The 13414-nt window shown below is 32.5% G+C and overlaps 2 protein-coding genes across 2 annotated transcripts; both read right to left on the minus strand.

Moving 5' to 3' along the window:
* Nucleotides 1-10013: 10013 nt before the first annotated feature.
* OCT59_017141 (uncharacterized protein) lies at nt 10014-10445 on the minus strand (the record flags this gene model as incomplete). Its single annotated transcript, XM_025311660.1, has 1 exon — nt 10014-10445. The coding sequence occupies one exon, from the start codon at nt 10443-10445 to the stop codon at nt 10014-10016; it is 432 nt and encodes a 143-aa protein (XP_025169420.1).
* Nucleotides 10446-10615: 170 nt separating this feature from the next.
* OCT59_017142 (uncharacterized protein) lies at nt 10616-12619 on the minus strand (the record flags this gene model as incomplete). Its single annotated transcript, XM_025321256.2, has 5 exons — nt 10616-11669; nt 11852-11906; nt 11972-12184; nt 12274-12451; nt 12554-12619. The coding sequence occupies 5 exons, from the start codon at nt 12617-12619 to the stop codon at nt 10616-10618; spliced, it is 1566 nt and encodes a 521-aa protein (XP_025169419.2).
* Nucleotides 12620-13414: the final 795 nt, after the last annotated feature.

Here is a 13414-nt window from a genome sequence, read left to right on the forward strand (position 1 = left end):
GGATTATGGATTGTTTCTCAGGACATTTCTAAGGCCTTTGACTCAATTGATTTAAACATGCTTAGACTTGCTTTAATCCGTCTGCATATACCGTCTTTATTGATTAAATTTATCATCAACCTTTTTACAAGACGTAATAATAAAATTATTACCCATCATGGTGATACTTCTGGATATAGAGTTAGAATCGGTATTGACCAGGGTGAAATCATTTCTCCATTATTATGGGTTATTTACTTGGATCCTTTGCTTACCACACTTAATCGAGAAGCTTGTGATCCTTTTATTTTGAAATCTTCTGCATTATTGGATTATTCTCCAATTGAATATGAACAATACAATCTTCCTGTTTCGCATATTACATTTATGGATGATTCTATTTTAATTGCTTCATCTAAACGAGGAATTGAAGATCGCCTTTCCATTACTGCTGAATTTTATACCTTAAATAATACTCAAGCAAATTCAGCAAAATATATCCTTCTTTCTTCTGAACAATTTTCTCAAACTATTGTGTTTGATCTTTCTCCATCCCCCCTAATTACATCTCATACCCTTACTTTAAAGGCGTTAGCCTTATCTACATCTTTTCGTTTTTTAGGTGTTTGGTTTAACCTTTCGGCTTCTTCTCGTTTTGTTCACAACCAAACTGTTTCCATGGTCAAAGATATGGCTGCTTTACTTAGTCCGAAAAAGCTTTTGGCGCAACATGTGGCTTACCTTTACAATATTGTTTTACTTCCGAGGCTAGAGTTCCGCCTACAATCCACATTATTTGCTGAATCCACCATTAATCGCATGGTTTCTCCAATGCTTTCCCTTATTCGTCAGAAGGCTGGTTTGGCCTCGGTCACTCCTCTTTCCACGCTTTTTACTATGCTGCCTTTCTCCATTCAGCAAGCGTTTGGTCGATTTTTATCATCTCATGTGGCTTCATGGCAGAAAATTTTTTCTCACCCTTCATATAAGCTTTTTGCCAATTATATGATTACCTATCTCCAAGGACTTTTGGATTGTGATGCCTGTCCCTCTACTATTGATTTGGAACCATGGTCCCATACCTTTTCTTTACGAACACATTCTTTGTTCAATTCTTTATTGTTCTCTTCTCGATTGAATATCACGTGGTCTTTATTGTTCTGACCTCCGAGGAAAGATTTACGTCTGGCGATTCCACTCCGGTTTATTTTACCAAAAGATTTATTTACTTCCATGAAAAATGTTCGGAATAATTTCTGCACTCGTTTTCTTGCTCAACTGATTACACCATGTGGCTCTCGACTTCTTTCATGGAAAGATTTACGCTTTCTTAAACGAGTATCGAACAAAGGATCTGTGCCTGCTTGGTTTAATTATTTGTTCAATCTTATTGTTATTCCTAATTCACCTTCTTTTTTTATTTTACAACAATTTAGAATTCCTAGTTCTCATACTGTAGCTTCTATTTCCTTTATAGATATTAGTCGAAATTATTGGTTTAACCCTCAATGGGCTATTTCTTTTAATCGTAATACTAATTCCTTTCTCGTTGGTCGTGTGATTACTACCTATCCTGCTCCACGTAATGAAGCTCTCATCTCACATTGGATTGCGTCTTCGGTTGATGACTTGCTTTCTGATTTTATTGCATGCCAAGGTTGTGCCTCTGCTCTCCCGCGATCCTCTACCTCTAAGACGTTGCTTAAACGATGTCCTTCTGAAAAGTGCTTCTCATATGTGTCTTTATCAAGTTTGATCCGTTATCCGACGAAACCTCGAACTTACATACATGCGGATACTCGCTCGGTTTCACTTTCCGCCTCGTTAGGCTATGCCAAATCTCTTTTATTATTTCATCTTTTTGCTCCAGATCGGTTACCTTCTATGAATGAACAAATGCCTAGGATTTCTGTTATCCAACTTCCTTCTTCGGTGTCTACACTTTATATTGATGGTTCCTTCCTCCCTCCTTCCAGTCATCCGGTATCCTCGATGGCTTATGCATGGACTGCTATAGATATTGATGGTTTTATTTTGGAATCCCACTATAATATTATTTCCTCCATTTTTCCTTCTGCTTTACGTTCAGAAGTTTTTGCTTTATTGCACGGATTGGACTCCCTTCCTCGGAATTCAAAGATTACTGTTGCCACTGATTGTGCCCAATTACTTTCTTTTTGGTCTTTATATGTGGATGCTCCCTTTATTCCCAGAATGCTTAAAGAATCCAACCACCTTTTGTGGTCTTCCATACGCACTATTATGTTGCAAAAGAATCTGGATGTTACCTTGATCAAGGTCCCTGCTCATGCTGACGACCCTTTGAATAATCATGTGGATGCATTAGCCAAAGCCGCTCATACTGACTCACAGCTTTCCTCTTGTCCACTATTGGATTCGATGGCTCCTTGCATTTTACAATTTAATTCCTTACCTGTGGATATGAATATCCGGAAATTTATTAGAGATATTTTTGACGCCAAAAGTCTTTTAACCCTTGCTGTATTACCAAGATTTAATTCCCATTCTTCAACTTCTGATATTGATTGGGCTTGTACCAAATTTTGTCTCAATAACAATAAGCAGTTTGCCTCTCATCGGAATGGTCGTTCCGAGTTTTGCGGTTTCCGTATCAAATTACTTTTAGATATGCTTCCAACGCTTACAACTCTTCAGAGACGAAAGCCTCATCTTTATAATCTAAGTTGGCTTTGTCCTCAATGTAATTCCTTTCCTGAAACTTTAGACCACTTGTGGACTTGTCCTTATATCTTACCGGAATTTAGCCCTTTAAATACTTTTAAAACACTTTTATTGGCTCTCCGGTCTAATTATCTTGATAAATTCCTTTCCGTATCATCTCTAATACCTTTACCGGACTCTTTTGCTGATGAATTTGTGGCTCTTGATTGTTGGAATTGTGACCCTCTTTCATTTTCTTGCCTGAGACTCGCGCGAGGACTCATACCAATATCCCTTACAGAATTTCTTGGAACTTATTTTTCTTCATTCACCATATGGTCTATCTTAGATACACCTTTGCACGACTTTCATTTTGACCTTTATGTCCAAATCTGGTTGTGCCGTTCCATTTTTTTTCATCATTGGGAATTAGCTCAAGGCATTACAAAAATAATGAAATTGTCAGCTCTTGAGCCTTCTTCTATTCTTCATCCTTCCTCTAACATTCCTCCTGATATTTCGACACCTTCCTTGGCGACAGTTTCCTTGGATTCCTGGGTTTCTTGGGTTTCCTCTTCTATAATCCGTGGGGGATCTTGGATTTCACATTTGGATTTTTGGCGCCGCTTAACAGTTCAGCCTCTACTTAGGATTTCTTTTTGGTAACGGATTGGATCTTCGGATATGCTGGATAGTTGACTCACACTGGCCTTCGGGTAAAGATGGGGTATGCGTTTCTGTAATAGTTTAGTTTTTCTTTACTTAATTTTATTTTGTTTAGATTTCTTTACTTGTATGAATCGTGAAGCTAGTTCTTTTTATTTTTTTATGTTTATTTTCTATATTTGATATTTGTAATATTGTTCGATTTGTTTATTGTACATTTCGTTTAAAAATTAATAATAAAAGATAAAGTCATAAGACTGTTTGCTCATAATCACCAAATATGGGTTGGTCACCCTATCTCAGTGGTTAGTCACTGAGACCCTCATTAAGCCTGAGTATGGTGAGGTCGCAGGTTCGATTCCCATGACTACGGAAATAAAAAGAATTTTACTGCAGACGCTACAACCAATAGCGTGAAGGTACAGGGATTAGTGTAGTTGGACTGCATCATGGTGAATTAGTGTGTACGGTTAGGCCGCACATTTCAACTAAGGGTCATGGTGTCCTTCTAACGTTCCCTATGAGGCCATTGGTATGTGCGCAGTCCTGTCCTTGAGGTCACTACTATACCTTAGGGGGGACTTCCTATTCAGGTGGTCACTCCACGATACCGCTTGGGGTCAGTAATGGTTAGATGGTCGTCCTAGATGATAAAGCTGAGGGTGCAATGTCTTAATGGTAGTTTGACCTTCTGTTAGGTCTTAGACCAACCACGGTGTTCGTGCACAGACAGATAGCTTGGTGATTGGGTTCGATTCCCTTCTCTGATGGGCTCTGGTTGGTGATTCCTGGTGGTTGATACCCACCATAAGGGATGATCCTGGGTAACACCTACAAGCTTACTGTTCAGGTGGTCACTACAAAGTATACCACTTGGGGATTACAACTGTACTATCGGTATTGGGTAATCGCGGGCTATAGTGGCCTTTGAGTGAGACCTAGTACCTAATATGGTGGTATGGAAGGGGTCTAGATGTTTGAAAGTTATCTGACGAAAGTCCTCCGTGACAGTAGTAGTGGTGAGGGGTTTATAATAGTAGCCATTACAGTATCATGCAACGGATTAAAGGATGAGTAGGATGGTGTTCAGCAGATTCGAAAGCCTTCGGGTCCCTGAGATAAGTCCTTGCGTTCTGGTTGTGGTGTTGAATTGTCCCTGTTAAAGGCGACGGGGATAGTTACATCATGGCTTAGTGAGGATGATGCAATGAACGACCTACCTCCATAACCTTCAATAGAGGGTGCGGAAAGTAGTAGCCACTAAACTTACAAAGCACTTGTAAAATAATCACCAAATATATAGGGTTGGTCACCCTATCTTAGTGGTTAGTCACTGAGACCCTCATTAAGCCTGAGTATGGTGAGGTCGCAGGTTCGATTCCCATGACTACGGAAATAAAAAGAATTTTACTGCGAACGCTACAACTAATAGCGTGACGGTACAGGGATTAGTGTAGTTGGACTGCATCATGGTGAATTAGTGTGTACGGTTAGGCCGCACATTTCAACTAAGTGTCATGGTGTCCTTCTAACGTTCCCTATGAGGCCATTGGCATGTGCGCAGTCCTGTCCTTGAGGTCACTACTATACCTTAGGGGGACTTCCTGTCCGGGTGGTCACTCTACGATACCGCTTGGGGTCAGTAATGGCTAGATGGTCGTCCTAGATGGTAAAGCTGAGGGTGCAATATCTTAGTAATAGTTTGACCTTCTGTTAGGTCATAGACCAACCAAGGTAGTGTTCGTGCACAGACAGATAGCTTGGTGATTGGGTTCGATTCCCTTCTCTGATGGGCCCTGGTTGGTGATTCCTGGTGGTTGATACCCACCATAAGGGATGATCCTGGGTAACACCTACAAGCTTACTGTTCAGGTGGTCACTACAAAGTATACCACTTGGAGATTACAACTGTACTATCGGTGGTGGGTAATCACAGGCTGTAGTGGCCTTTGAGTGAGACCTAGTACCTAATATGGTGGTATGGAAGGGGTCTAGATGTTTGAAAGTTATCTGACGAAAGTCCTCCGTGACAGTAGTAGTGGTAAGGGGTTTATAATAGTAGCCATTACAGTATCATGCAACGGATTAAAGGACGAGTAGGGTGGTGTTCTTCCGATCCAAAGGCCTTCGGGTCCCTGGGGTATGCCTGACTTGATGGACGTGCTGGATAAGTTGTCTTGGTTATAAAGGTGGCCTTGATGACATCTGGTGGTTCACTGATGGCACGACCTATGACCTGATCCTATAAAAATAGGGGAATGGGATTAGTGGCCACTAAACGTATAATACACTTGTAAAATAATCACCAAATATGGACTGTCCCAAATGTGTGACTATAAAGAGAGTTGACTGTATATACAGTAGATCATTAATTACTACATCAATTGCAAAATCAAAAAAAAAATTAAAATTAGTTTTTGAAAATATTTTTTTTTTCTTAAAGAACAAACTTTTAATTTAAAAATAAATATATTTTTTTGAAAATTTTTTTTAGGTAATTTGAAACTTTCTTCATAAATAAATAAATAATTTTTATTATTTGCATATCAGATATCAATCTGATATACATTAATTCACTTTTTTGTTTTTTATTTTTTAAGAATATAATTTTTTTAATTTTTTTTTTTAATTTAAAAAATTGTATTTTATTGTGTTTAAAATTATACATTCAACAAATTTTATTAAATGAAAATACAATTTTTGAATCTGTTATTATTATAAAAAAAATAAAAATCATTAATTACATTCCTATAAATAAAGAACAAACATTTTTCTTGTTCTAAGTCCAATAATTTCAAATTCAAGTCTACAATTACAAAAAAGAAAAGAACATGTTTTTATAAATAAAGAACTAATACTTTTTTTTAATAATTACCCTAAAACTCTTATTCTATACTTACAGGATACCCTTCTTTATAAAAAATTGTTTTAAATCAAATCCAAATCTACTGTTACAAAAAAGAAATGTTAATTATGTTCCTATAAATAAAGATCAAACATCTTCCTTTAATAATTATTACAAGAAACTGTTTCCAAGAACAATAAGTTCAAATCCAAAACTACAATTACAAAAAAAAAGAAAAGAATGTTAATTATATTATTATAAATAAAGAACTAACATCTTTTACAATAATTACCTTAAGAAACTGTTTTCACATCTAAGAAAATCCAAGTTTATTGTATTGTCATAAAAGAAAGGAAAGAAATAATTAATAACAAACTAAATCCATTTTTTAGAAGTTTAAGTAGCTCAATTTTAAAGTTATTATCTTTCTTTAATAATAAATAAATACGATTTAATATAAATATTAAAAAAAAACTTTAAAGCCTTTAATATTAAAAAGTATTGTTTTTTAAAGAAAAGGCAAAATTATAAAGATAAAAAAATTTTTTTTTAAAGTCTATTGTGCATTAAAAAAAACTAAGATATCAGTAAATTCATATTTATTATATGTGATTGATTTAAAATTAAATAGAGGGCAGCTGCAAGCAGCTGCCTGAAATTTTAATATTGATTATAACTAACTAGAGGGGTTTTGGTCTGATTTTTCAGCCTTTTATAAATCATGATCGATGGTTGAATGAGGTGCCTTTACGGCAAAAATATCAGACTTGACCCATGACGCAGTACTAACTTGACCCTCCTGCATGCACGTTATCGATCCTATATATGGAGTATTGTAAAATATATGTAATCAATAACGTGCACGCAGCAGGTCAAGATGACACCCCAGATGGGTCAAGTCCAATACTTTTGCGTCTTTACGAGGTGGTATAGTAAGATCATTCCAAAAATATAACAATTTTTGCCCAATCAAATTCAAGGCCCAGGATAAGCATCTGGACCGTAGTTTAGGATAAGGATGCTCATTTTTTGGGGGTGATTTATTTCTCAAGCTAAGCGGATGGGATTTTAAGGAATATGAAATGTCATTGAGACATAGTCAAAATGTCACGGGTTTTCATATTTAGAATTAACATTTATAAATCATCAAATAAATTTTTCGTAAACGCAAAAAAATCTTATTTTTTAATAGTTTAATATACAAGGTATCATATGGGCCGATCCTTGGAATCTAATTTTTTTACACAAAAATAATTTTATTAAAGCAAATATAAATTATCATTTATATAAGAATAATAAATTTATACTAGATAATGCAAAAAAAACTAATTAATTATATAATTTTTAATTTTTTTTTAAGGGAAAATGTCATTGGCGACCCGTATCGCCAGTGCGACCCTAAATCATTTGATCAAATTTGATTGGCTAACTAATATCTACAATTACGTCAGCCTTCAGTTATTTGTTATTATTTTCCCCCTTTTTTCGTTATTCTTTTTCCCTCCTTTTTTTGTTTCCTTTTCTCTTTATTTTCGCTTTACTTGTTTTATTTTTTGACTTTTTTTTCATTTTATTTCCCTTTTCTCTTTTTTGATTTTATTTTCCTTTCTTTTTTTCCTTCTTTTTCATTTTTTTTTGGTATGTTTTTTCGTTCTTTCTTTCTATTTTTTGTTTTTTCTTTTTTTATAGGTCTTTAGGTTCTTACAGTTTTACAATTAAGGTACGTCCTTTTTTTTCTTGCCTTTGTTTTTTAATTTGTTCTTTACTGACTCTCTATGCTGTTCTTTAACTCCTTCCTTTTCAACATTATGTGACGCGTTTTACTCTTAACTTCACAGGTTTTGTTATTATTTGTTCTTTAACTCACTTGTTTATAAGTTTCATTTTTTAACCTTATTATAGGCTTTTTTTCGCGTTGAGTATTTTTTTCTTTTTTTTCTTTTTTATTCTTTAGGTTCTTGTTTTCATTATTCTTTACTAACTATATTTTCTTTACTTTATGCCACTCTTTGACTTCGCAGGCTTTATTTTTCAATGTCATTGGTTTTGTTCTTTGATTTCATGAGTTTCATTATCATTTAATTCTTCAACTTTCTTCGTGGGTTTTGTTCTTCATCTCGATTTTGTTTTTTACTCTGTTATTGTCATTTTTTTTTTGTGTATCAAAATTACTAGTTCTGTTAAAAATAAAATATAAATTTTACAATGTTTCTCTATTAGTAAACTTTAATAATTGATTTTTAACCATACAGTATATCATTATTTTATTGCGTAAATCAAAAACTTTTTGCGAATTAAAGTGTTGCGAATTTTTTAACGAAAATAAAAAAAGTTGACCAATCAAAATATAGTATAAAATCACGTGATTAGGGTCGCCATGGCGACAGGGTCGCCATAAACTAACGCCCTTTTTTTAATATAAGATATCATTAAAATTTAAAAGATCAAATATAACTCTCATGACAAAATCATTGATAATTCTTCATAGAAATAAGCTATACAAATAAATTTACATTCATTTGAAAGAGAAAATCGAGATATATCTAATGAATCTAAAATCAAGTGAATTGAATTACTAGTTGTTCGGTAATCACGTTCAGTATATTTATTGAATTTTATTTAAATTTGATATTTAATTACTTCACATGTAGTGATTCAATTTGAATGATCTTTGTTCCCTAAGGTGATGCCAACTTTTATCTTTAAAATAAATTTAAAATAATTTGTTTAATATATGTAGATGTTTAGGAATCATCAATTATATTATTAATATAAAATTTTATAAGTTTGATAAAATCTGATATAAAAAATTTTATTAAATACCTGTAGATGCAAGCTACACGAATGAAATTATATTCATTTGAAAGAGAAAATTGAGGTCTATCTAATAAGCCTAAAATCGAATGAATTGAATCACTGGATTGTAAATAATTACGTCTAATATATTTATTTTTAATTTTTAAATTTGATTTGACTTTGATCGTCAATTACGCCTCATCCAGTAATCCAATTTTCCTGATCTTTGATTCTTACGATAGAGCAAATTCTCAGCTTTCAAATGAATGTAAAATGATGACGTTAGCATATCTCCAGGAATAATAATGCACGATTTTGTCACCTGCATAAAGTCCGATCTGAAAATTTTATTTCTTACCAAAAAATGCTTTCATAAGAGAATCCCAAATTCTTTTACTTTATTTAAAAGATTTTATTTGCCATTTAAGGATTTTAATAGAATAAATCTAATAAAATAATTTTAAAAGATAAAAAACAAATATATAATTAGTTATTTTGAAAAAAAAAGAATATCTTATTATTCATTTTACAACTATTTTACATCATAATTATTTTTTATTTGCATGTATTTTTTACAAAGAAAAAACAATAAATTAAAGCTAAAAATTATGAAAAAATATGTCTTATCTATGTATATAAAATATTAAGTTTTTTCTTTTACTTACCACTTAAAAATAACTGCTATATTTGCTTATAAACTTTTTTGTCATATTTAATAAAAGTGAATAGAAAAATGATGGAAAAGTGATGGGCAGTGATAGGGAAAAAGAAGTGGTTATTACCATTATTTTTGAATATTGATTAAAAAAATTTTTTTTATTTTTTATTAAATCTGAGTTACGTAAATATGTAACACATATTTAATTTAGATTTGTGTAATGTTAATCTTACTAAAATATTAAATTTTTATAAAAATCTTAATTTAGACTAATTCCAAAAATCGGCACATATGTACATGATTACTATTAATATGAACCCTTTGGTAACCTGCGCGTGCATTTGTCATTGCATCATCTCATTTGTTGGAGTTGTTGGTTCATATCAATCATCGGTTTTCGATATCTAAAATTTCTGACACATTAAATGGGAAATAATCCATTTTTGGCATTTTTTTAGCCCCTGGATTTTTGATATAATAATCTTCATCGCTATAATATGGCCGTTTTTTGATTACATTATCAATCGAGGCATCGCCAATACTGTCAAGAACATTTTTCAACCTATTTTTTTCCCAAAAGTTGGGATTTGCATCTCTGATAATGGCAAATGATGCCTGAGAGGAAAAAATGGGTCCAAAGTGTTTTTTAAAATCCTCTTTTGAAATTACCAAAACACCTGATTCATGCTTTTCCTTCTTATATGGTTGCGAAGTAAAAATAATTGTAATAAGAATATAATTATCATCATCATCATCAACAGCAGTATAAAAACTCTTTAGATTTTTCTCATCTATTTTTTCAACTTTACTTTCGGGCATCTTTTTTAAAACGTAATCCCATTTGCACTGGTTCGACATTAGGAATTTTTTAAATTCAATACGTATAAGTTTTCTGACAAGAAACACGTCAGCAAACAGAGCACTACTACCATTGATAATTACTACATTATCACTCTGCCAGTTTATTATTTTACCATCATGTTTTTCTGTTAATGGATTAGTGTGCGGAAATTGTTCATTTGCTTCATATACACGAAGGGTTTCAATTCTACGCTCACATCAAAGTTAACATCCAACTTATCAGCATTAGGATATAATTCTCGTAATATCATTGTAGTCTTTTCCATTTTTATCGCCAGATTAGTACGAAATGCTTCATGGTATACCACAAACACCTTCCATTCTTTCCAATATATGCGTTTATCATAGAACAAGTGAACAAGTGTAGGTTTAACAATACACAGAACGTCATTATATAAACAGATAAAATAGAAGGGCATATTAATAAGGAACAAATTGCATCCGTCAGATTGTTCAACAGAAGAGAGAATAATATATTTATTACGTTCTAGGCTTCTGATTGTAAGAGCTGGATTATTATCATCCAAACATTTATTAGGGTCAATGGCAATACCTTCAATGCAAAAATATATGAGCTTCATAGCAACATTTCTGTTATTTTCAACATAGTCTTTTATGCCATACTGTTTATCAAGACTGTTCTTGACTTTGATGAAATTGTCTACAAACTTAATATCTTTTTTTTCAAGTTTCTCAAAAAATTTTCTCCCCTGTTTACCATCTGCTCCAAAGCAGACGATAAAGAGTCGTTGAAGTGCGCGTGGCAACCCACCAGTATCTCTCAGAAGCTGAAGCATTTGACGACAATATTTCCATTTATATGCATAATTTGCAATTCCCGCATTGAATTTTTCTGCAAAATGATCTGTAATCCGAATAATAGATTGATTATTCAATAATGAACAATCAATAAACACGAATGAAATTCTTGAAGCTTCTTTTTGTTCAATGACAATATTATGGATCATATTATAGAAGAGTTTTGTTGGTAAATTCGACTTATCTTCTTTATCCCATGAATCAATAAGTTGCTCAATATGAAGATATAGGAAAAATAAGTGTTTATCAGATAGATTTAGGGCTTTGCGAATTTCTCCAATAATAACATTAAAATAAAAATTATTAAAGCTGTCCTTATATTGTTCAGTACGATGTGGAATTCTTGAAACGTCATTCCATATTCTTTTTCAATAAAAAACGCATGCACAATTCGTAAGCTGATAATTATAAATGCATCTATGCCATAATCTTGTCGAGTAAGTCTGTGACCATTTCCAAAGTCAATACATAAGTATTCAAAATGTGTATTAGTTCTTCTTCTGTCATGAGGAATTTTACAATCATTGTAAATATTCTGAATATACTGAGGCATGTCTTTTCTGACTTGATTAAAAAGCTCCTGCCCAAATCGAGTTTTACCTATTTACAAGATAATGAGTAACTGATACAAATTGTTTACTAGGAAAAGTATAAAGAAACAATACCTATCCCCAGGGCTTCTCCACTGTCAAGAACCCAGTAGTTCGATTTTCCATCTTGGCCCGTAATATTATTGTATATTGTCTCATTTACATAACTCATTGACCCTTTGAAGTTACGTTGTTGCAATGGCATGCTTAATACATCAGGCAAATTAGGTGTATCCTTTAATGCATTCTTTTTAATAACCTCAATAATTTCCTTAAATGAAAGAGATGCTAATCAAAAAAAAAATCAGGCAAAGAAATGAATGTAAATGATATAATCTATTTCTTATTCGATTGGTAAAACGTTAAGAGACACTTACCAGCAGCAGCGGGCAATTGTACAATGACGTGAATGTTCTCATCTACAAGCAATTGTTCAAAAAAAACTTTCTTAATCAAGAATATGGGTATCAACTGCTCGCCTCCAAATTTTTCTATAATATCATCTTTGGTAGTAACATGTTTAAGTTTGTCTCTTTCACCGTAAGCGATGTCGACCTTTCAAAGGTCAATGTACTTATAATTAAACTTAATATCATGATTAATCTCATTATAGACAAGAAACTTGAGGTCTGAAATCTTTAAATCATCAAATTTAACCAAAAAACCATGAATGTTGCTTTCTTTAGCAACGTTAACCACAAAAGTATCAACAAAAGAAGTCATTCCTAGGAGTAAACAATTTATTGACACCATCATTTCATTTGAGAGATAATTCTGTAAAAAAAAGAATTTTTAGGTGTTTTTTAGTGTGAGAGAAATTTTGAGGATATATATTTACTTGTAAAATCCTTTCTGAATTCATCAAATGATTAATAATAAAATAGATTCTTGATCAGTGGTAATATGATCAGTACACAAAAAAAATAATTAGTACAGTTTTATTTTTACTCATTAGAATTTTGATTCTCCCAGGGTATTTATAAAAAAAAGTGAATTAACAGTTACGCAAATTTTTCGGTTGTACGAGGTTGTATTTGATTAAGTATGGAAATGTAATGACTTATGCCCTATAAAAAAAGTTTGTGCTAAATTTGTACCAAATGGGTTAATCATATGATATTTGTTTAGAATTTGTTCAAATTTTATATTATTTTTTAGTACAAATTTCGAATAAATATTGCATGATTAGTCCATTTGGCACAAATTTAACTTTTTTTATAGGGATGTACTAGGCTACTTGCCTATTTCATAAATGAGTTTTTTTTTTATGGAATGAGAGATAAATTACTAATTGTGAGTATTGTATTACCAGCTTAATGTACCATTACTAGTATATATAATTTTCACTGAATTGGACTATCTTGACTATCTTGTACAACTAGTGCTTCGATCTGGATGAAAACCGTCATTTAGATCACCATACTACTCTCGGATGCAAATTATTTTGATCGGCAATCTGAATTTCCTTTTATGATGTACTTTCCGAACACTATTTTTACAATACATTTATTTTATACA

This window comes from Rhizophagus irregularis, chromosome 25 (genome assembly GCF_026210795.1).
Source record: "Rhizophagus irregularis chromosome 25, complete sequence".
Taxonomy (NCBI): domain Eukaryota; kingdom Fungi; phylum Glomeromycota; class Glomeromycetes; order Glomerales; family Glomeraceae; genus Rhizophagus; species Rhizophagus irregularis.